This window comes from Carcharodon carcharias, chromosome 9 (assembly GCF_017639515.1).
Source record: "Carcharodon carcharias isolate sCarCar2 chromosome 9, sCarCar2.pri, whole genome shotgun sequence".
Taxonomy (NCBI): domain Eukaryota; kingdom Metazoa; phylum Chordata; class Chondrichthyes; order Lamniformes; family Lamnidae; genus Carcharodon; species Carcharodon carcharias.
The window spans coordinates 147341653-147366607 of NC_054475.1; the positions used below are offsets into that span (position 1 = coordinate 147341653).

The following is a 24955-nucleotide window of genomic DNA, read 5'->3' on the forward strand; positions in this document are numbered from 1 at the left end:
TCAAAAGTGCTACATGTTGGAGGTTTTCGTAAGTGCTTCGGAACATTTAACAGAAAAGAAAGTTATAAAAATGTTTAATAAAAAAACGAGATAATGCCCCATTTTAAAACCATTAATCTTGGCTTTCATGCTGCCTATTGTAGACCATGCTGATTATGCACATATGGTTTTAGTTGAAATGAAAGACATTTGGCTACCTTTCTGAAAAAAAAATTAGGAATAATACTGCTCACTGAATAATGGCAGTACTATGTTAATCCACTCCCAGCCTCTGATAAAGCAGATTTTTTTTAGTTTTTTTTGTTTACGTTCATTTTTGAATGCAATGGCGAAAGTTGAAGGGTGACTGTTTTAGAATCTTTCCAGTTGGAATCCAACTTTGCTCCTCCCAAAGTCCCTAAACAGCTTCTCTCTTTTTCTATTTTTAAAAAAAGGTTTCCATTGCTGTTTTTGCAGTGAAAGTTCCTCATATACACAAGACAAGCCAAGCTTTTCTCTAGAAGAATGTTACCTTTGCCAGCTCTTGGCTTAATTCTGTGTCTACTGTAGGAAATGTTTTTCATGCCCGATACCTCTACTGCCTTCCATCATGCCATCCTTTCACACTTAGATTTCAAGTCTTTAGTCGAATTTGAAGGGATAGCAGGAACTTGGCCACGAAAGCTGACCTAGTATTTTGCATGCTAAGGTTAAGTTGGATTTCTTATTCTGTTTCCTAATCCATTGTCTTTACGCTGCTAGACAAAACAAAGCCTAGCAGGTTTGGTATTTAATTAACCATGCCGCAGACTCAAGTCTATTTTTTCACGTGGAAGTTATTAGATGATGGGACTAGTTTATAATCTCAGCACCTTCAGGAAAGCACAAAACACAATCATAGGAACTTCTAGCCAATGTGTTTTGCCCTTGCCAAGTAGAGACACATTAGACTGTCATACATGGAAGGTGGAGAACAGACAGACACATTCCTGCTCTTGGTGGGTACGCATGTACCAACCCTGGGCTTCATTTGTCTTTTGAGATCCAGTAACAGCATGTTCCAATGCTTCAGGGTCAAAGTTCCCTTTTTTGTGCTGCTCATTCAGTTGATTAAACGACTTGCAGACTAAATTGTGACTGCTGTCTCTTAAAAATGACACCAGCTTCCTATCCAATAGACACTGACAGTGATCATTTTGTCACTTGTGTTAGATAAGTAATCCAGAAATGAGAGCCTCTGGCTATCTGACTGGAAACACATTATCTGGTATGGACATTCAGGACATAACCCTACCTCAATCAACTATCAAAATTCAATTTGTATTTTCATTCTATGCTAAATTAACCCTGTTTGATAAACATGAATAGATATAGGAACAGAATTGGACCATTCAACCCCTTAAGTCTGATAATTTCCGTTACCCTTCTTGACTTCACTCCTAAATGGCTTTGCTCTAATTTGAAGATCATGCCCTGTTGTTCTGGGTTCCACATTCAGTGAAAATGGTTTATCTGTATCTACACCATTAAACCCCTTAACATTTTTAAATGTCTCAACCGTCAACCTTCTAAATTCAGGGGAATAATAGCAGTATTTATGCAATCTTCCTCCATAGCCTAACCCTTGAAGCTCTGGTACAATGCTGGTAAATCTGTACCCCTTTCAAAGTAAAATATCTTTTCTGAGGTATGATGCCCAAAACTGAACACAATACTCTAGTGGATCTGATCAAGGCTCTGTACAACTGGAACATTACTTCCTTACTTGTTAATTCCAGCCTCCTTGAGATAACAGAAGCATTACTTTAATCTTTTTTATTACTGTTTATACCTGTGCTCTTGCTTATGCTACTTCACAGCTTCTGCTCTCTCACCATTAAGAAAATATTTGATTTGCCTTAGATGCAAAGTGGATGAGCTTGCACTTCTCCACATTAATACAATGGCAAATGGAATTTAATCACTCACTTAAGAACACAACATAAGACATAGAAGCAGTAGTAGACTATTCTGACCATCGAGTCTGCTCTGCCATTCGGTAAGATCGTGGCTAATCTGATTGTGACCTGAACTCTGCCATACCCATTTTTAACTTCCTGCTCACATCCACACAATTTACTGCGCCTTATAAGAACCATCTGCAAACTGCAGCAATGGTTGTTTATGCTCACTTCCTCTTGACCTGGAATCACAAAACTACCTACTGATTGCTCCTGGACTACTCATTTCTTTTCTTAAAAATCTTTACAGTTGCATGGTGGGGAGAACAGCGTGCATAGGTTTCAGACAATAAACCTAATTCTAGACATTCACTACTTTTCAATGGCAAATGTAACATTCAGTTAAGCTGGTACCCTTTTGCTGTGCTTTGCATACATGCATTATGAAAATTATTTGGGAATTAATTTTTAGCCTGAACTTTCATTGGCCACTTTGGAAGGGAACTGTCGTTGTGGCCAGCTCTCCTATTCCAGGCTTGTCGTAGTTTTTAACTGTTATTCCTTTTCTTTAGTGGAAAGAGAATCCCAACCTGACAGAAGAGCAGGTTCAAGCAGTGTCACTGAACAAACAAGCAAGCCAAGAACTGGAAATAAAACGCAGAGAAGCTATGTACAATGACATCCTTTCAAAGCAACAACTGGTAAGAACTTGTAGCCACCTTAGCCCTGTTTTTGATGAATAAGTACTGGTGCCTAAAGTCTATTTAACAAAACCTTTTGCAGACTTCATTCTACCACTTCTTAGCAAAAAAGATTTGGGGCATATCTGCCCTTGTCACTTCTGTTTTTAAAAAGTACAAGATTTTCATGGTATTCTCCACTTAAAAAATGATGATTAAACATGGTTACATTTGACATTTTAAAAATGTTTCGGTATTAACAATTTGCAAGACATCACTCTAGATTTAAAAAGTACTGTAAACAGTCATAGCCTTGCTTTGTCCTATTGAACGTGTTTGCATTATTTATCACAGTATTACATTTTCATATTAAAACTTTAATTGAATAGATACATATAATTTATTTACAAATTTTTAAGTTTTTATTCTGGTCATTAATAGTTTGTGAAAGATGAGTTACGAAAATTGATCATGACCATTTTTTGGTTGCTTGTGTTACAATTGGTTACTATACAAATAAAGCTTCATGCGGCTAAATTATAGCAGAAGTTCAAGATGCAGTTACAATATTCAGGAGCCCCACAGAACTACTTGACTAATCAAATTTTTCAGTTTGCCACGCCCACACAAATTATTGTCAATGAAATGCGTGCAACTTGCAATAAAGGATTCCATTTGTATATGAATAGACTGAGTTCAAATTCTGGAGCTTCTGTTTAAGATTATAAATTTTAATCTGAAAGCAGTCTGAAATTTTTTAATCTTTCTAATGGCTATGGTTTACTTTATCATTTACTGACTAAATTCTGCAATTTAATTTATGAGCACTTTATTTGCTTTTCATGCAGTACACAAACTGATGCTCACCCAGAAATGAACTTGTCACATGCAAAATCAACAACTTCAGTCCTTCTGTCATAGGAATAAGGATCTTAAACAGCTTCCTGTTCCCATAGAAGGACTCCTATTCAATTGAGTATTGGGCATCCAGGGAAGCTGGGTTGCTTCAGAAATTCCATTTAGTAGGATCTAAAGTTTTATTTTCAAACTCCAGGATTGCAGTTAGGTTCTGTCCTTGTGGATGAAAAACATTTTCATACAATTGCTCCCCAAAACATTTCTTGGGTGGTGATTTGGGAGGTCAGTGCTACTTAAATTGTTCTTTGAAGGTCTGTTGGTAAGCAGATTACTTTGATTTCTGCAACCGTGTTTTACTATGGGATAACTGATAACCAACCACATGTTAACTATTAACTATTGTTAATCTTTAGGGATTATGGCCATTGCTAATTTGAATTTAATGGGGCAGAATCTACTGTTGTGATATGTGAACAGGCCACAGTGAAAATTTACCATTTATGCTTTCAAAACTCATCTACTTTTTCAACTGAAATACTGATAAAATGAGGTGGATAATTTAATATTCAGATTTTGATGCAGAAATATAGGTTGTACATCTCTGAGCATGTAAACCAATTTTTGAAGGCACCCTTTTTGGTATTCTGGGTCACAGGGTTGAGGTAAACTGCTTCCAGTGCTTGCTGAGTTCTGTAGCTAACACTGACCACTGAATTATCCCCATTCCTCTCTTGAGAGAGTGCCTAGTCTCTACTCAACACCTTAAGAGCCATAGAAAAGTTACATTGTAGAAAAAGGCCATTCAGACCATTGTCTGCACTGGCCATAAAAAGAGAACAAAGAAGCTAGCTGCTCATTTTTAATCCTACTTTCCAGCACCTGGTCTGTAGCCTTTCAGGTTACAACACTTAAGGTGTATATCCAGGTACCTTTCTAAATGAGTTGAGCGCTACAGCCTCAACCACCAATTTAGGCAGTGAATTCCAGGCGGCCACCAGTCTCTGGGTGAAAAAGTTTTCTCATGTCCTCTCTATTCCTTCTACCAATCACCTTAAATCTATGCCCCCTGGCAATTGACCCCTCAGCTGGAGGAAGCAGATCTTTCCTGCTGACCCTATCCAAGCCCCTCATAATTTTGTACACCTCAAGTAGGTCACCCCTCAGGCACCTCTGTTCTAAGGAAGACAACCCTAGCCTATCCAATCTTTCTTTATAGCTGCAATTTTCAAGCCTTGGCAGCATTCTTGTAAATCTCCTCTGTACTCTCTCCAGAGCAATTATGTTCTTCTGTAATGTGACCAGAACTGTACACAAAATTCCAGCTGTGGCCTAACCAGTGTTTTACACAGTCCCAGCATTACATCCCTGCATTTGTATTCAATACCTTGTCCAATTTACCAACTTATCCACCTGACCTGCCTTCAGGGACCTGTGAAAATGCACTCCAAGGTGTCTCACTACCTCGACCCCTCTCCATGCCCTCTCATTTATTGAGCATTCCCTTGCTTTGTTTGCCCTTTCCAAACGCATTACCTCACACTTTTCTGGATTGAATTCCATTTGCCACTTTTCTGCCCACTCAACCAAACCATTGATATTCTGGAGACAATTAAGAAATAATTGTAGGGGAAACATTTTATCAACATCTACTAACAGATATATTAAAAGCCTAAAAGTACCACCGCACCTGTCTAAGAACAGTAAAAGGGACTGCTTAGTCCATGGACATTCTAAAAGATTTTGTAGCACCATTAAGCTTTTGGGCCAACTATCCTCTTCACTATCAACTACGTGGCCAATTTTTGTGTCATCTACAGATTTCCCAATCATGCCTCCCGCGTTTAAGTCCAAATCATTAATATATATGACAAACAGAAGGGTCCCAACACTCAGCCCTGTGGAATGCCACTGGAAACCACTTTCCACTTGCAGAAGCATCCACTACCCTTCGTTTCCTGCAACTGAGCCAATTTTGGATCTAACTCACCCCCTTCCCCTGTATCCTATGGGATCTCACTTTTCTGACCAGCCTGCCATATGTCAGCCTTGTCAAATGCCTTAGTAAAATCCATAGTAGACAATATCCACTGCACAATCCTCATTAATCTTCCTAGTTACTTCCTCAAAAAATTCTATTAAGCTAAATTAGTAAGACACTTTCCTTTTGACTGTGGCAAGATCGGTAGGGTACTGTAGGGATTGTAATGTAGGGATTTCTGAGCTACCCTTTAAGAAAATTTAGGGTCATGTGCTGCGCTTAAACACTACATATAAATTATGTTCTAATTTCCGCTTTTCTTTCACAGTTGATAAGATCTGTACAACAGATATTAATGAGCCGAAGACAGCAACAGTTCAACCAGATGGCAGTTCAACAGCAGCAGTATCCAGTGAACTCACTTTTAAACCAATTTATGCCTTCAAGAAATCCTGGCCCAATGATGACCTATCCACACATAGGTTTAAGAGGACTGCCAATGTATCCACAAACTGCACCCGGTATGCGGCCTCCTCCTTTGCAACGGGCACCACCTGCACCCATGCAGATGATGGGACAGTCTCCTGGCCCACCACAGCTCAAACAAGGAATAAAAAATTCAAAGAAGTAGTCATCACTCAAGAGATTATAGAAATGTAGTATTGTGCCTTTGCTATGGTAGCAAGCACATTTCTGAACTGAAAAAGAAAAGCTTCAAGTGACCAATTTATAACTGTGTAAACTGCAGTTGGGACACTAATTAAGTGCATAGAATCGTGCTGAGATCATCAGAGGTAATATTGTCATAGGAGATTCCAAGGAATCTTTAAACATTGTATATAGCCTTAATAAATATGTGACTGGTAAGGAAGAGAACCAATTTTCTTCCAAGTTTTGTTTCCTCTCTGCCAACTACTTTGTTAAATTCTGATGTACCTGAAAATTTTAAAAAGTTTTTGAGGTGAGAAGTTGAGTGTCCCGGACTCGTCGACTAACAAACATAATTTAAGAGATGTAGTCTTTGCCATGTACTTCATGTGCTTCAGGAATAAGCCCAGTTGATAAAGGGACAAATCAGTAATGTTGCCCCTTCAAAGCATTTTTTTTGTGATAGCTTCGCTCTATAATCTCAACAATCTAACAAATCAGTTCTTTTCCCCCTCATTTGGTAGTTAAGTTCTTCCTCTCTTGTTCCTAAAGAGAACGATTTTCAGAACTCCTGAAATTTGAAGAGTAAGTTTGAGATGATACCATACACCATTATCTGGAGGACTCATTTGGTACCAGCTAGTTATGAATGTTGGTCTTGTATGCCTGAATTAACTCCTTGAGTTTTAGTAGGAATTGATTAAGTTCATCCCTTTGAAACCCATCTGTGTAAAGCATTGATGTACCAACAGTTTTTTTCTCTCTGCCTCCGTAGTGTAGTTTAAGAAGTGATTTTTAAATTTGAACCCAGTTTGCCAATCAATCCTATTAAAATGAGCTGAATTTCAGTATGTGCTAGACATTAGTTGAAGTCGAGATGCTCCTTGCATATTTTTAACTGAAGGTGAAATGTATAGCTTCCAATGGTGATCTGCTACGAGAGAACCATTTACTTTGTGTTCTCCACATGCTGATTTGATTAACCCATCTTCTGTGCATTCCCTTACTTTGCTGGAGTTGGTTTCTATCCTAAAGGTGGATATTCCAGTTCCATGGGTAGGAAGTCAGGAGTCAGGCCTACATTTTCATTACAGTCAGGTTTCTAAGAACCTGTCATTATGTAAAATGTTAAGATATCACAACAAATTACATCATTGATCCCCTCTGGTGTCATGCCCTTGTCACAAAACCTTTTCTCGTACCTCTAGATCTCTTTATGGTCAGTAGATAATCTGTGTGAGCATAAATTGCTAACCTTATCATCTATGGTTTAAAGATATTGTAGCTGTACATAGAACAATAACTATATCTCAGTCCAAGAGCAGCAGCATTCTTGTACTACCAGATCACTAGTTTAAATCTCCTCTCTCCAGAATTACCCAGTGATTTCAGTTGCACAGTTCGACCAAGGATTTGTTCTGTCACTAAGGTGTTGAGCCATGTATCCAAATGTTCCTTTGGGATTGATGTCACACTTTGACTGATGTTGGTCTCTTACAGGCTGGGAAGCCAACATACAGCCCTTCCAGTTTGCAGTTATTGCATGGAACTTAAACTACTTGCAGTTTTTTTTAATAAAAACCAGAATTGTCAGCTCTAAGAACTGATGTTCCATCAGCTTTCCATGATTGATCTAGTGCCTAGACTGTTCTTTCCTTGAATTATTTTCTTTTTCAAGGATTTGTGAAATCCATTTACAAGAGAAAGTTGACCATTCAGCTATCACCAAGCAAGTCAGAAGTAAAATGTAGATTTCAATGCACAACTGGATAAAACCTGGCCTATGTCTATAAAAATAGAAAATGTACAACTTAACAAGCAATTCTTTAGAGTATTCTGTTATTGCCACCGTGTGGATAGAAAATTATATGAACTCCACTAGATCTACTTCAGTAACCTGGGCTAGCCTTGAGGTCACTTTATACAATATGTGCAGAGCTGCCTAATCAGTTAACTGGCATAATCAAGAAGATCCTACAAATCATCGAATGTCCTGAAAGATGTTGTCTAGACTGCGAGGAGTTCCATCATCTTGGGCACTGCTAGGTCAGGCTTTTGTATGTTATGGGTTTCATTATAAGGAAAGCCATTCGATTACCTATTTGGCAATCTGCCCTTCCTTTTGCTTAAAAGCACCTCCATGTTTCAGAATCCCACTCAACGAATTCTGTCCTTGGGAGTTGCTGCAGGTAATCGTCGTTAGTGTTTTGTTTTCCATTTTCGGCTGCAAAAATTATCTAATTTGTCAGCTTGTGTAAAACCTTTTATATTTTTGGTAGGGAAACGAGTGAAATCCTAATGTCATTGCATAATGACCTTCTGTTAAAAGTCTTGTATGGATTGTATTCCTGCTGGGAACCTTGGCTCACTCCTGTGGTTTGTGGTGGATGCTTCTGTTCAAAGACTGAAGGGCCCTTACAAGATAGGCAATGTAAATTTCAGAAGCCTGTCAGGTTGTTTGTCGTCTTATTATGTAGTCACATGACTTTGTTTCATCCATGATTAACACAGTATAAACTTATTTTGATATGGTAATCCACATTTATTTTTCATCTATACTGTCAGCCAGCTGTAAACCAAAAATAAAACTACTCTGCATTGCAGGCTGCAACATTTATTTTAAAACCTTTACAGTTCAAAGCTATTTTAGTAGTGAAATGATTTATAAAAGATGTTTTCTAATCTACACAGCTTGACCATGTTCAAATGATCATATTTGGAACTTGCAGCAGCAAAATCTAACTTTCTAACTTTTGCTGTTGTGTAATGTTCTGCCAAATGTTTCCTTTGGTTTAAATTCACATTATCTCACTATGCAATTGATGCAAAATACCAGCCTGTTGGTCCATTTCAAAGATGAGGCTTTACTCGGCTGCTCATTTAAAAACAAAAAAACAAAATCCATTTGCACAACAGCTATTTGCTTTCTATGGCTGAACCTCTTTTTTAAATGGACTGGCCATCCAATTTTCCCCTTGTGTTGTAATGTCAGTCATTTTGCCCTTCTGCATTTGAGTTTACGCCAAAGCACTGCAACAGTTTGCCAAGTTATCCTTTGGAGAATTGATATGTTTATAATATTAAGCACATACTCATACAAATCTTTTAACAAATTTCTGGCAAGGTCTTTAAAAAAAATGCATGCGTACACTAATGCTGTTGTGCTAGACATTACATGTGTTCATTCAGTTGGAAGACATCTTTATCTGATTTGTGTGATAACCAGTTTATCTTCATTCCTCTCTCCCTCAATTGGAATCAAAAGCATCCTTAAAATCATTCCTATTTTCATCTGCATTTGGACATTATAGAATTAAAAGTTAATGTAAAATTGGTATGGTACATTTGTAGAGGCTTTTTGTTTTGAAAGTTAAACCTAGTTAATTCAGACTGTCCATGCGTTTAGGACACCCAGGAGGAAATTGTTCTGGATGTACTTAGGGTTGGCGGGGGGGATGCACCAGAGCAACCTTTCAGCCCCAAGACATTGACATTCAATGGCCTTTGTTTTCCTATTGCTCACCTTTTCTCTGCTTCATTTTATCTTTTGAAATTTTTATTTTGTAACAAGTGATCTGCAGTACTGCTTAAGATCTCTTGTAGAGCAAAAATTGCCAGCAGATGTTTTACCAGATACTCTGACAGCATAAATTAAAGTTGTTTGCTTTCCTTACTCTTCAATAAAAAGAATAAAATTAAGCCATGGGCAGCACAGTGATGGTATTAAGCCAATGCACAGAAGTGAATTTTTGAGACGAGATAAACAAAAAAATTTGGACTGGTCGTATGTTTCACTTTAAATTTGTTTTTTTTTGTTTATATCTATGTGCTGTATTTAGCACTAAATTTGACCAGGAAATAGTTCTGAAACTATTATGGTTGTGGTTGAAAGAAAAATTAAATCACTCAAATTGTTCATTTTTATAAAGTTAGATGTGATTTACATAGTTGCTGTTGCTTAACTGATAAATATGTTGCAGCTTGTATTAAGATTAAAAATGGTAAATACCATATTTTCTAACTCGTACTGTCCTTAATTTTGGATGTAAAGCATTCTTTGCTTAGTAATATGTTTTTGTATCAGACGTACCCTAGTTGAATAGCAAAAGGAGAGCCCTAAAACCATCATTTGCTGTTGAATTCAAACAGCTTTGAAGATGTAACAGTCTTGCTTGCTTTCTATATATTTTAGAAATTGTTTCAACTGTATTTATTCACTACCGTAAATACCGTAGAACTGATGCAACTTCTTCCCATAGGGATCATCGTGTGTAAAATAAACTCTGGCAGTGTGTTTTAATAGAAATTGTAGTGAATGAATAAGTACGCACACTGTTGTGTTGTTACCTTTGCAAGTGGTATCAAAACATTGAAATTTTAATATTTAATATTCAATAAAAAGGACAAAATGGAAAATATGCCTAGGTTATTTATTAAAATCATTTTCTAGCAATCATCAATATAGTCCCAATTATAGCAGTACAGCTCATTTCTCAACATATATATATAAAAAATAAATAACATTTTCATCCTCGCAGTAGCAGCATGATACTCATGTTCTTCCCCTTGCTGCATATAAGGCATGTTTTAGAGTTGCACTTGCTTTTAACCATCACTGGGGTTAGTGCTGCTTTTGGTCCACATCAGTGGGTAAACAAAATCTCCGTCTCAGTTTTTACAACCTGTATCCTAGTATTTGGGTGGAAATATTCACTGAGGTATTGTTTGGTCTCTTGGTCAACACAGTGCCAGTGGTCAGATTTAAAAGTTGCACATGCTGCTATTGTGCCTTTTAAGGATGCTATTAAGTACTTGTGTGTAACCTTGTCAACTAAGATCTGCAGAGGTCAGCCTTTTCCAGACTAAAAAAAGAACTCTCCAGGAGCATTTGGCATACTGAATATGATCTTAGGACAAAGAATTATTTTTATGTCTTCCGAGGTTCATTTCAAACTGCAAGGCACGAAGGCAGAAGAGAATGAAGTATCCATCAATGATCCTTATATCAAGCTCCAAGGTGAAAGCTTGACTGCGCCACATTTTGTCTCACATCAGAGATTGATCAGAAGCCATCCGGATCTGCTGCTGTGGATAAAACCCCATCTACCTCTTAACAAAATGTTGGATACTAGTTAGCATCTTGTCAATCCTGATTTTGCTCTCAATGCAATAAAATAGTCTAGACTGTGTAATTAAAAAAAAATAAATTTTAACCTTTGATTCATCTAGCCACCAGTTATCAAATAAAATGGTTGTCGATGTCAAACAAGTTATATCAATGCAGGCCTGGTGGCTGAGTTTTCAAGCAGAGTTGGAAGATTATATTATGTGACTAGTGTCAGGCATATGGTTAGCTCAGTTGCAGATACTCCATTGCATCTTCAATGTGAGTTAATGTTTATATTGGCACAAATGTCTGCACCAGCAGAGTCTGTTACTTGTCCTGCAAACTTAGGACATTGCTTAGCTGAGAGAAATGGATATTCTAAATCGTTTTTGGATCCTTTTGGCTAGGTTTGTGACTGAGGGCAAATACCAGATTATGCTGCTAGCTAGTCTGAGAAACCCAGGACCTAGGGAGCTCAAGGGAAATGGTGACAGTTTAGCAAAATGAAGTTAAGCAGATTGTGTAGATAAGTGCATTAAATAGCATGCAGCTCTGTACAAAGCCACTTGCTCGTGTGACTAGCATAAGCAGACTTGATAGATTTTCAACTGTTAATGCCTTTTTGGATGTGAAGGATCCAGCGTGCAACTCCTATCACATTTGGTACGCACACTTGATTAAGAATTTCAGGGCCACCCATCAATTTAATTGAAGTTCCTGGTGATTATTTTTAAATTGAAAAATCGTAATATTTTGGGTCCTTTGAGGAGGAATTTTAGTTGAATTTATAGTATGTACTGACATATGGTCAGATTCCATTTACCAATTGCTAACACTTGGACATATGAAGGCCATCTAAATTGATTATGCTAATTAGATGAAATATCAGGTAGAATAACCATCAAATTGTGCAGTTCTGCATGCCACATTGAATTTGAGACTGGGAAATTATTGAGACTATCTCAGAGCTGTTTGCATCCTGATGTTTGTGTGCTTGTATTCGATATGCAGGGGAGGGGTGTGCCGGCTGAACAGACGATGTAGTTTCTGTGCTCCCACACTGAAGAGTGGCACTTTGTTAGCTCAGCAGATCATCCTTGTTGCAGATTTCAGGGTAGAGTTGGAGCACTTGCTCTCTTTTTCTCAGTGAAGTTATGAGGTGGCTTAGAGGTGCTGATTTTGCTTTCACAGACAGGCTGAGACATTCATCTAGACAATTGTAGATTCCCTGGATTATTCACAATCATGCAATTCAAATGTTCCGCCTCTAGAAGTTTATGATCGCCATTTGGCACATTGTACTTCAGGCAGAAGATAAGTCATCATCTTAGGTTAGTACTCGGAGACCAGAAAGCCTTTGCTGTGGCAACTGATATTTTCCTCGTAAGTAGGGAGGTTGCCTCCCAAAAACATTCACTCAAGGTATTTACAGATCATGCAATTTGTTGCATAAATGAAGTTGTGCTTCAACAATTTGGCCCACTGAATGTATCAATCAAAACTGAACTGATGAGAATTATTGTGTGGAATGACTATACCGAGATCATCAACCTTTTCTTTGTCCATAAAGCAGGCTTGGAATTGATGGAGGCTTGGATTTGATGCACTATCACCTCCAAGATATTGAAAGTGTGAAGAATATCATTGGATACCACAAGCAAATAAAAAGTTTGTTTGCACAGTGTGCAGTCATCTAAGTGGCCTTTAACAGGTTAAAATACCTAGGAATAGACCTCATGCTAGCCTTAGATTATAAAGGGTGAAGATAAGAAAAGGCAATATTCCATTGAAACCCATTTTTAGTGCCCTAATTGTTTTACCATCCAACTGCACTTTGAGCATCCCTAATACTTTCTGTCTCATCTTAGCTGATGGTTTGTTCCAACGTTCATCACTCAGGAGTTCTTCCTATTTTATCTGTTTTAAATTTATTTGCCACTCCAAATTCGAGCACAATCCTGAACACACAGGAACTGGGATTGGTCATTCAACCCCTCAAGCCTCTTCTGCCATTTGATGAGATTATGACAGATCTGCATCCCCAGGCTTTGGCCCTTTATCCCTTAATACACTTGGCTCGTAAAAAGTCTACTGATCTCAATTAATCCAGGTAACATCTTTTTCTGGGTGACTTCCACACTTTGTGTCAAGTGTTTCCTAACTTTCCCAAATGGCCTGGTTCTGATTTTAAGGTTATGTATACCCTTGTCCTAGAATCCCCCACCAGTGGAAAATGTTCTATCTACCCTATCAATTCCTTTCAAAATCCAGAAGTCCCTTATCAAATCACCCTTAGCCTTCTATTACTCCAGGGAATGCAAGTGTAGTTTATGTAATCTCAAAATCAAACCTTGAGTGTTGCAGCTCTGGTGACAGTCTGGTGAACCTCTGTTGCAGCCCTTCCAAAGCCAAATATGTCCTTTCTAAAATTCAGTACTCCAGATGTGATCTAATCAAGGATTTGTGTAGCTATAGCGAGACTTTCTCCCTTCATATTCTAGTCCTCCATGTTACAAAGGCTAACATTCCATCAGCCTTTGATGTAGTGATCATAAAGGAACAGCAATACATCAACATCCTTGACCTCCATATCTAACACATTGTGGAAGCACTTTCACTACATGGACTGCAGTGGTTCAAGACGGCCCAATACCACCACATCAACTAAGAATGGATAATAAATGTTGGCCTTGCTGAGAATGAATTAGAAAAACTTTGTGGATTGTAAAGGCATCCACATGCGTCCTCTCTTATAATGAGTGTTGACATTTTTTTTTGCAGTTTGAGTAGTTGCTCTCCATACCCTGTCAGCCTCTTGGAAGGGAAAGTTAAGTGTACAATTTTCACTATTTCCATTCAATCTCAGAATTATCCACGTGGTATAATTGGATGATTGTTAAGCCTGACAGAGAACAACTTGATTTGCTGGTTTGAAACTGAATTCAAAGCAGAGCATGATCATCTCTTACAGGTAGAAGGTAGTAATTGCACAGGTTTTGAGAATAGCAGTTGATGCCAATGTTTCTTCTGTGAAAGATGCTATTGGCAGGGCTAGAGGGAGTCCTGTTCGTATTTGCAGACATAGTAAATAATACAATCAAAAACATGTCAGATGGAATTCATTGTCAGTAAGTGCCACATTTTATTTTAGAAAGCAAATGATTATTCTTTAACAAGGGTCACTGGGTGAGGTAAATGAGTTTGTGTTTTGGGGCTGATGGTCACAAACCTTTCAACCCTTGTAGATAAGGTAATAAAGAAACTAATTTAATGTGTTTTATTGCAAGTGGTATAGAATACTGAAGTTGAAATGTAATGAATATATATAAAATTTTGAAATTCTGTTGGGCTCCACATTAGGAAGGAGGCTGAGGCAATAGAAAGGGTACAGTGTAGATTTACTAGGATAATGCCTGGTATGAGGAAATGCATATACAAAGATCGTTCTGCAAGTTGGGACCATGTCCATTCAAAGAGCAGTGATTACAGATGATTTAAAATTAAGGGACAAAGAATATGGAAATTGGGTTTCCAGTAATTGAGGGGACTAGAACAAGACAATATGGATATAAAATCATATGTAACAAATTTAAAGCATAGTAGGGAAAGCTTTTGTACAAAGGGAAGGAGCGATTGTGGGATGTTCTACCAGAATTGGTGATTAAAAGATTACATCAACATTTAAGAATAGGTTAAGTAGTTCAAAGAAAGGGGATAACTGAGTAATACAGCAACGTGATGGTTGTGTTTTATAAAGCACTGGTTAGCCCCGTCTGGAGTATTGTGGCCAATTCTGGGCACCACATGCCAAAACCTCAGGATACAGAGGAGATTTACAAGAATGGTAGCAGGGCTGAAAAACTTCAGTTACTTGGATGGGCTGGTAAAACTGGGGTTGCTCCCATTTGTGCACAGAAGGTTAAGGGGAGATTTGATAGAGGTGTTTGATAAGCGTAAGAAATTGTTTCCAGTGACAGAAGAGTCCGTAACCAGAGGAGACAAATGTAAGGGAACTGGCTTTAAAAAAAAAAAGCAACATGAGGGGGTTGGGGGAAAGCTATAGTGAGTTTTTTTATAATCTCAAATGCACTGTGTGAATTCAAGAGTAACTTTCAGAAAGGAATTGGATTAATACTTGGAGGGGAAAATTTCAGGGCAATGAGGAAGGAGCAGGTGAATGAAACTATTTGCCTAGGTCTTTCAGAGGCACAACAGGCAAGATGGACCTCCTGTGCTGTATCAATCTATAGTTGTATGATGATTATGATGACTACTTGTGGATAAATACTAACACAGACTATTTGGGCTGAATGGCCCTGTTCGGTGCTCTAATTTCTATGCGATTCTACATCATTCTCTGCTCTATAGTGTTTTTTAATGTAACTTGACAAATCATTATAATTTACTATCACTATCTTTAGGTTAGCCATGGAACTCTAGCTGTCTACATAACAGTCATTATGGTTTACTACCCTTCCTCAGTGATGAGAAAGAGAACATTTGATGGTCAACTAGATTTGACATTTTATGGAAAACTGATTTGCATTCTTTCCATTGTGCCTGCCTTGGGACCTGAATTTTTTTTCCTTGGGTTCATGTCTGACTTTCTGAATCTGTGGGTTTTGTGGGATCTTAAGTTCCTAATTTCAAAATCTTAGATTTCTTCCCCTTCAGCTCCACACAAGTGAGTTCGATTCGGCTGTCAGCCTCTGGAGGCAGAAAAGACATGTTCAGGTAGCAACCTTCTTCATAATTGGCCTAAAGATTTCTAGAATTTAGTCTCTATTGCAAATTTCCAGCATTTACAGTTTATTTTTTAGTAATTCCTTTGTGGTTGGGCTGCCTCATTTTATTTGACTCCCATATGGTGGCAGTCCTGAATTGCATCCTTTGGAAGATCGTGGTGCCTCATGTATTACTCAGCACCTGTTTTTCTTTTCTTGCTCTCTCTATCCCAGTCCCTCCATCTCACTCCCAATTTCTTGCACTCTCTTAATCCCTCTCTCTCAATATCTTTCCTTAAAGCTATTAAAATTAAAGCAAAAGGCTTAACTGAAAGAAAATTATTAATATAGAAAGTATAGTGGGAGAAAATAGAGGTCCCAGTAAAAAAAAAATCCCTCTTATTCTCCACTATCCATATTTCCACCATCTTGAATATCATCCCCTTTCCAAATCTCTTCATGCAGCCATATTCCCTTTCATACTATGCCTTAAATTTTGTAGCATGTTTCTTTTATGCAGCACCTCAACAAGCCTCTTCTGAAAATCCATTTAAATATCCAACATTTTCCCTTTACATACTCAGTAATTACCTCAATGACATGCCCTTTACAAATATTTCACTCTCCATGTGTTCATTAGTTTAATTCTGTTTTGTGGGCTTTGAGTCACAGATATTTCTCTCCCTATGTATGGGTGGATGGAGCAAGCCTAAAATGTGCTGTGCTTGATCTGACCTGACACGCCTGTATTTCCAGTTTCCATGTCTGTTTTTGCTCCAGCTGTCAAGATGAATTTCATCGCCCCACCTCCCCCACCCCCAAATGGGACAATCAGAGTTTCATGCTTGGAGTTTATTTTCTGAGCAATGTTATCCTTGGCATAATTTTTTTTTAAATTCATTCATGGTATGTGGGCATCACTAGCTAGGGCATTAAAGAGTAAACCACATTGCTGTGGGTCTAGGGTTGAGTAGGGACAGCAGATTTCCTTCCCTAAAGGACAATAGTGAACCAGATGGGTTTTTACAACATTAGTTAATGGTTTTGTGGTCATCAGACTTTTTAATTCCAGATTTTTATTGAATTCACATTTTTACCATCTGCTGTGGAGGGATTCGAACACCGGTCCCCAGAGCATTACCCTGGATCTCTAGAATGCTAGTCCAGTGACAGTCCCACTATGCCACTGCCTCCCCTTAAAAATGAAAAATCGTAAGGGACAGAAATTGTGAACAATGATGCAAGAAAACTAACACACGCAGCTTCAAAGTAGTTCCACCAAGGTGGTTACCATGGATTGGGATCCAAAAACATTCTGATGTTTGTTTTGTTGAAAGCAAAGCACCTTATAACACCTATAATATATAATGCTATCTCATTACAGAGAGCACATGAGACTTGCAGCACCAGAATGAACATTGGACACCATGTTTTAATTTTTAATGTTACTCTACATTTTCTTCTGCCAACCATTTTCTTTTTAATCAGTTTATAATAACTATTTTGTGAAATACATTCCTTTTTTCCCCTCCTACTATTTACTAGAAAGTTAACTGCAGCAGCTGCACAGATTTTGTGGCTATTAGGGCAGGTCAAAAACTGGATATCCTGTTGAGTGACTCAATTCCTGACTCCCCAAAACTTGTCCATCATCTGCAAGGCAGAAGTCAGGAGTGTGGTGGAATGCTCTCCGCTTGCCTGGATGAGAGCAGCTCCAACAACACCCAAGAATCTCAATGTTATCTAGGACAAAGCAGTCCGATTGATCAGCACCCCATCCTCCATTTTAAATATTCATGCCCACCATCAAAGGTACAATGTGGCTGCAGTGCTCATCATCTACAAGTGGCAACAGCACCTCCCAACCCTGTGGCCCCTCCCATCTAAGAAGGACAAGGGCAGCAGACATATGGGAACACCATCACCTGGGAGTTTCCCTCTAAGTCACACCACTTGGGAACATATTGTTGCTCAACCTTACTCCTGGAATAGCACTGTGGGAGTACCTACAGCGCACAGATGGCAGTGTTTCAAGAAGGCAGCTCACCAGCTTCTCGGGCAATTAGAAATGGACACTAAATGCTGGCCTTGGCAGCAGCACCCACAGTAAATTTTTTTTAAAAATGTTATAGTTGAGGTGAATTAAATGCCGTCAAATAATTTAACCATTTTAAACAGCATGATTTCTTTTCCTGTGGAAAATGTTCAACCTGCACCACAGTCACAGCTTGGTCAGACTATGCGCTGCTTTGCAACCAGTTTAAACTGGAAATGTTACACTACATTTTACTTTTATTCACTTTGAAATGCTGAAGGTAAATTTATGTATCTTTGACATGCAAAGTGGATGTCCAGTTTGAGTTCTGAATGTGTCACATTGTTCTGCACAAAAAGATCTAGGCAAGCATTTCAATTCTACTGTTTTTACACACAAAATGGAGCATTATACAATTTTCTGAATGCGCTTTGCTGTGTAGAAAATGCTTAGTAAGCAAGAACAGTGAAGAATGGTTGTGTTGGCAGCTTTTATCTTTCCAAGCAAAGTATCCCTATGTCTAAGCTTGCACGTTATTTACATTTCATTCTTTCTCTGTTCCCTACATGCTTGCTGCCAAAGCAGCCCCTTTCCAGCTGGGAATGTGGACAAATAAACTGCAAACAATAATCGCTGAGATATTGGTGATGCATTTTGTGTAAGTTTACAATGTTGGCTGGGATGGTTGGGTGACTTTCAGTCGATGCATTTATTTGGTAATAAAGTGGATTTGGGGTCGTCAAAATAGTAATAGAAAAATGGTTTTATCCAACGTAGAATGTATACAACTTGTGTGATATTTGAAGACATTCTTGCATGACATACAGTTTGAAAACTTGAAAGGACATGATCACTATTTTGAGGAGTAGGGTTACACTCACCATTGCCAAGCCTAAAGCTGGACAAGTATGCAGCGAGAGGCTGGTGAATGATAGCATGACTTCTGGGCTTTGCTTTGCTGCCAGCAAGTCTCCACGGAGGTTAGAAAATTGATGTTTATTAATCAAAATATTTTTTGTGGTGTATTTTTTCAACATATAATAGGGAAATGCTTCCAACAAATAGTATTCCCAGTAAAATGTTCTTTCCCTTTAATTAGTTGTGTTGAATCCTGTTGCTTTAGGATTTTAGGTCCATTGATTCCCTCCAGATGGTGCCTCCTCTCTGCTCTTGTTGCAAATTTTACGACATTTTCAATATTTATCTTCACACAAGTATTGTGTGCATTGTGCCTTTGGTTTGCCAAGTCTCAGCTGTGATTCAGCTTCATGGACCTTGTTCCACTGAAATTTCATAGTCATCAACTGATTGGGAAAGTGCCAATTGGAAGTGGCCAAAGCTAAAAGAGAAATTTCCAACGCAAATCTACTGAGGCTATGTGAAAGTCACCAATCAACAATCAGTAGCCAACAAAAGCTGCCAGTCAAAAATGAAAGAGAGCCAATGTTCCCAATAATCCAGAGCGCTGCCACTCTCAACCGGAAACCTAGTGCTTGAAATTGTGTTTATGACATAAAATGATAATATTTATAAGAAAATAATTAGATTTGCCTATGTGATCATTTTTATGCACTTAAAATATCTTCAAACATTTTCTGTTTGAGGCCTGTAAAACACTTTGGACTTCTCTAGCTAAAGGGACTCAAAGTCACAGACTTCATCTCCCAAGTGAGGAGTGAGGAAAGGCAATATAAATTGAATGGTGTGAGATTTTAAGGGGGTGCAGAAATAAAGAGAACTGGGGTTTTATGTGCATAAACCTTTCCAGGTGGCAGGACCAGTTGAGAAGATTGTTTAAAAAGGCTTGTGGGCTACTTGGCTTTATAAATAGAGGCATACAGTACAAACCAATTCAGTCATATTGAACATTTCAAAGTAACTGATGCATCGCAGCCAATTCTAGGAGTCACACTTCAGGAAGAATATCAAATTCTTAGAAAGGTAGCAGGGGAGATTTACTGAATGGTACAAGGGATGAAATACTTCAGTTACGGAAAGAGAGTAGAGAAGCTGGGATGCTCTCCTTAAAGCAGAGAAGTTTAGAGGGAGATCTGATGGAGGTGTTCAAAAGCATAAGGGTTTTGATAGAAAAAGAAGAAACTGTTTTCAGTGGGAGAAGGGTCAGTAACCAGAGGTCAGTGATTTAAATTAATTGGCAATAGAACAGAGGTAACGTGAAAACATGGTAATCTTACTGATGCTATTGAAAAGATCTTCTCACCTTATCTCAGGCAGTAGGACTGCTCCTCTGGGCAACCAACACCCCTCAACTCCGGCAAAAAATAATGTGTTCCTGGGACTTTGACCCTCTGTGATTTAACCTGGATGTTGAGTTATTTTGCTGGCAGCTGGAGCAGCCATGGTATTGGGAGGCCTCAATCTGAAGTGTTACGTTAGGTTGCTCATCCTTTTGGTGCCCTGAGCTAGATGGTCCAATATTAGTGAGGCTGGTGCCCCAACATCACAGTTTAAATGCCTCTGCATCCATCCTAAGCTGGATCAGCAATAGAACACATTGGCCACAAAATTCCACTCTGGCACCCATAATTTCAGCTGTTGTTTTGGTTGCAAAAGGGCCATGAACATGATATGAACATGCATTGGCCAGTGTGCCCAGTGCCGGCTGTCATTTTGGGCAGGTTGGTAGCGTGAACATTAGTAGATGTGCCAGAAGTGTGCAAAGCAGGCTGATTGTGACATCAGTAACACTGATTTGACATCAGTACTGCCATTTTCAATCTCACTGCATATACTAACGCTGCCTCTTAACCTTGCACAGCTGAGTAGTAAAGACCACCTCAACAATGCTGTTTAAAGAGATCAACAATTACTTTCAGGTTAATTGCTGATTGATTTCAACTGGCTTTGTTTTTAGTTTGTAAAAGTGCTGTGAGTTTTTATTATTTGTTTATGGGATGTGGGCATCGCTGGTTGGGCCAGCATTTATTACCCATCCCTAATTGTCCTTGAGAAGGTGGTGATGAGCTGCCTTTTTGATCACTGCAGTCCATGTGGTGTAGGAGCTGCTACTGCTACCTAAAGTTGGTGAAGGGAGTAATGCTGCACATGGCAAAGACCTTAATTTCTGGCTCCAAGGGTTAATACACAGAATTAACAGCACTGAAAGCGGCCATTCAGCCCAACTGGTCCATGCTGGTGTTTATGCTCGACGTGAGCCTCCTCCTACTCTATATCATCAAATCCTATCAGCCTATTCTTCTATTCCTTTACCGTCAAAGTTCTTCCCCCTCAAATGTACCTATGCTATTCACTTCAATTACCCCATGTGGTAACAAGTTTCACATTGTAATTAATCTGTAGTTAAAGAGGTGCCACCCTAATGTTCACCATCTTCTCCCTGCACCACCCCCAATCTCCGACCCTTCTTGAAAGCACAGCATCCTGCTGGGATACAGTTTAAACAGTGCCTGGTCTCCAAATGGCCAACATTCATGATTCAAGGTGACTTTTTGACCATGATAGTTTGATATTTCTTTCTTTTTTTTTCAGCTCAGACCACTTGCTCCTGGTTTGGGTGCTGTGGATCCCTTCCCACTTGGCCTACAGCATAACAGGGAGATTGAGCAGAGACAGCACAGAGGAGGATGAGCTGCTCGCAGAGGAAGGAGGAGGCTTTATCCACTCAGAGTCTTCAAGGAGTATTTCTCTTACATCAACCTCACCAAGGAACAGTACTGTATGACCTCTGTTTTAGGAAAGAGGTGCTCACTTAAATCTGCCACCTTTTGCAGGCAGACATGCAGCCTTAGAATAGGTTGGCACTGCCAGTAGTTGTAGCAACTGTGCACATGAACCTCTTTGTGTCAGGATCCTGCCAGGCTGCAGAAAGTGTTAGGGACTAAAGATCATTTAAGTAAGTTATATTTGTGTTTGTAGGTGTTAGGAATGAGTTTTAGCTTTAAGTTTAAGTTTAATTTGTGTTTCTGTATTGGTATGTTAAGAAAGGGAGAACTTGAGTTTTAGTTTCACTTTAAAAGATGCCTGCATTTTAATGAGATTTACGACTCTTGAACTGATATTAAAACAAACACAAGGTAGTAAAAACTGTACTGTTGTCTAGCAATAGGGGTCCAGAGAGAGAGGGCCACACAGAGAGACAGGGAGAAACAGAAAAGTGGTTTGAGTTCAGTTGGTCATTATTCTGTAAGTTGAAGGCAACAGTTTAAGTCTCTCTAGCTGACATACTAGCAGACTGCTGAGGAGAATAAGTCTAAGAATCTTGAGTTGCTCTAAAGTTAAAGTGGCAGTGAATGTCAAGTGAGTTCTGGATCTCATGGGAGATACCAAGTTGTCAGCAGTTGTCAGGATATGGAACTGCAGGGAGCAGGTTCTAAAGGAAAAAGAGAGAGGCCCAAGAAGCCCTTTAAGTTAAGTCAAAGGACAAGGACATAAAAATAGAAAAGGTCTTGTTAAGTGAAGTTATGAGTGAGGAGCAGAGAAAGGATCCAAGCTTAAAGGGAGAAACCTGCAGGATGCAGACTTGAAGCTAAATAGGCTTGCGAGAAGGCAGAAGACCAAAGGAGACTGCCAAAGGTCTGTAACTCTATTATGGGCATGTGAAGCCATGGTGTTCTGTTGGCATAGCTGAGCATGTAAGAGAGAATGCGTGGAAGGCAAAGCTTGAATGGACATGGCAATCCGGGGGGATGAACACCAGGAGGAAATGTTGAAACACTGGAGGTGGACCCTTGTGGGAGGCGTCTGAGAAACAGCGTCATTTGGGAAAACATTCTAAGGCAAGTTCTTCGAGAGTGCAGATTGAAAACCCTTGTGTGAAAGACGTTGTTCAGTGAGACTGATTGGCTCATGGTGTGACCAAGTGTCTGGGGGGAGTTGATGAGGGATTCATAACATCTATCTGGGGTGGCACCTGTCGCTTGGTTTCAGAGTGTGGTGTGCCTGACCACTAGTCGCCTATTGATTTACGTGGGCTGTGTACTTACTGTGAACATTAGAATGTAAGATAGCTTTCGTAATTTGTGTTATACTAATGTGTTATCTGTATATATCTGTAAAGATATAGTTGTGGGTGAAGGAGTATTGTAATGTAATTCATCTTTTCTTGTTTAATAAATGTTTTATTCTTATGTTAAGAGCTCATCAGCTGACTCCTCAGTAGCCACCCTCCATGTGTCGAAACAGAAAATAAAAGTTATGATCTATTAACTTTGGCTTGTTCAGTAGTAACATCAGCTGGGATGATAACAAAGTGGGAGCTAGTCCTGGATTATCGGTATAAAGTGGAATCTCTTGTGGGATTGGAAATCCTTGACTTACAGTAGGATCTGTAAATCCTTGACTCTCAGTGGGATCTGTAAATCCTTAAAAAACAAGTACGTGGAGGTACTGAGGTACTAGACATAGGAATTGGAGTTGCTGTGAGGCATATTATACAGGTTGAGATTTGAAGTGGCTTTGGAGGTTGCTAAGATGTTTTTACAGATGGAAGATGTAACCCTGACTGGTTTATGAAAAGCAACCAAGAGTAAACTAATGGAATCGATGGATAAGCTGGAAGTAGAATTAGAGTTACCCATAGCAGCGAGGAAAGCGGACATAGTTGAGATAATAGTGCAGCATTTTAAACTGGGAGGGATACCAAAGAGACCACGTTCTCCAGGGGGGTGAGTCAATTGAGTTAGCTAAGATCCAGTTGCGAATGAAGTAACTTGAACACGAAAGGAACTAAAAATTTTGAACTGGAGTAAAAGAAAAAGAAAAGGAAAGAGAAGGAAGTTTAAGAAGCTGGAACTGGAATTTCAGGCAAGGGAGAATGATAAAGAAAGAGAGGCAAAGGAGAGGGCGAAGGAACTAGAAACAGAATACCAGCTTAAAAGGCTGGACTTTAAAAGAGAGGCCTCAGATGCTGAAGAAGGTTCTGATGGTGAAACTGCCACCTCCAAACCTAAGCCCAGTAGGGATATGTTTAAATTTGTACAAGCCCTCCCAAAGTTTGAGGGAAGGGACGTGGAGGCATTCTTTATCTCATTTGAAAAGCAAATTAAATGGCCAAAATAAATCTGGACATTGCTCCTATAGGGTAGGTTGGTGGGTAGAGCTCATGAGGTTTATGCATTACTGTCAGAAGAGATATCTGTGGATTAAGATGCAGTAAAAAAAGACTATTCTGAGTGCATAAGAATTGGTCCCTGAGGCATACAGGCAGAAATTTTGGAATATAAGGAAACAGCCTGGGCAGACCTATACTGAGTTTGACAGGGTAAAACAAAGTAATTTTGGCCGTTGGTTATGGGCATTAAAGGTAAAGACAATGTATGAAGCTCTTAGAGAAATAATTCTCTTGGAAGAATTTAAAGATTTACTTGCTCCAGTAGTTAGAACCCATGTTGAAGATCTAAGGGTTAAAACAGCTAGACAGGCAGCGGAGATGGCTGATGATTATGAACTGTCAATAAATCTAACCCCTTTTTCCATCATCCACATAAACCCAAGAAGGATAGAAGGTGAGAAGGTGAAAGGAAGGCAAGTAGCTAGGGAAGAGAAGGGACAGTTGGGAATTCCCAAGAAATTTCTCCTCAAACCAGGAAGGAGGGTGCTGAGGGTGGAAGTGGGATTCAAAGACCCAAATGTTTCCATTGTAACAAGGTGGGTCATGTTCAGGTAGATTGCTGGAAACTAAATGGTAGACCTATTGAAGTAATAGGAACACCTAAGGAATCCTCATGAAAAGTTGCATAGAAAAGGAAATGATTGTTAAAACTGTAGCAGTGGTACAGGTGAAATGTGTTCCCTCAGAACAGACAGGAAAGGGAATATGATTCAGGATAGTCCAAAGAATTCTTCTTTGATTATTGGTGAAAGAAATCAGGTTATTAGTGGTTCTGGATGTTTTGTCTTGAAGGGAGAAGTGTTCCCTTACTCCTCCAACAAAATAAGTAAACAGATTAAAATTTTCAGAGCTACTAGGGCAGATCAGTCATTGGTGGTGACTGATGATATCATTTGTGTTCTGGATAGTTTTATG

The 24955-nt window shown here is 39.0% G+C and overlaps 1 protein-coding gene across 11 annotated transcripts in view; it reads left to right on the forward strand.

Moving 5' to 3' along the window:
* Positions 1 to 10499, forward strand: part of atrx (ATRX chromatin remodeler) — a 179830-nt gene extending 169331 nt beyond the window's left edge. For all 11 annotated transcript variants that reach the window (XM_041195423.1, XM_041195422.1, XM_041195421.1 and 8 more), the window contains 2 exons: positions 2492 to 2620; positions 5764 to 10499. In XM_041195423.1, coding sequence (XP_041051357.1) covers positions 2492 to 2620; positions 5764 to 6066 — 432 coding nt within the window. In that variant the 3' untranslated portion in view covers positions 6067 to 10499. The remainder of the gene's footprint in view (positions 1 to 2491; positions 2621 to 5763) is intronic.
* The last annotated feature ends 14456 nt before the right edge of the window (positions 10500 to 24955 follow it).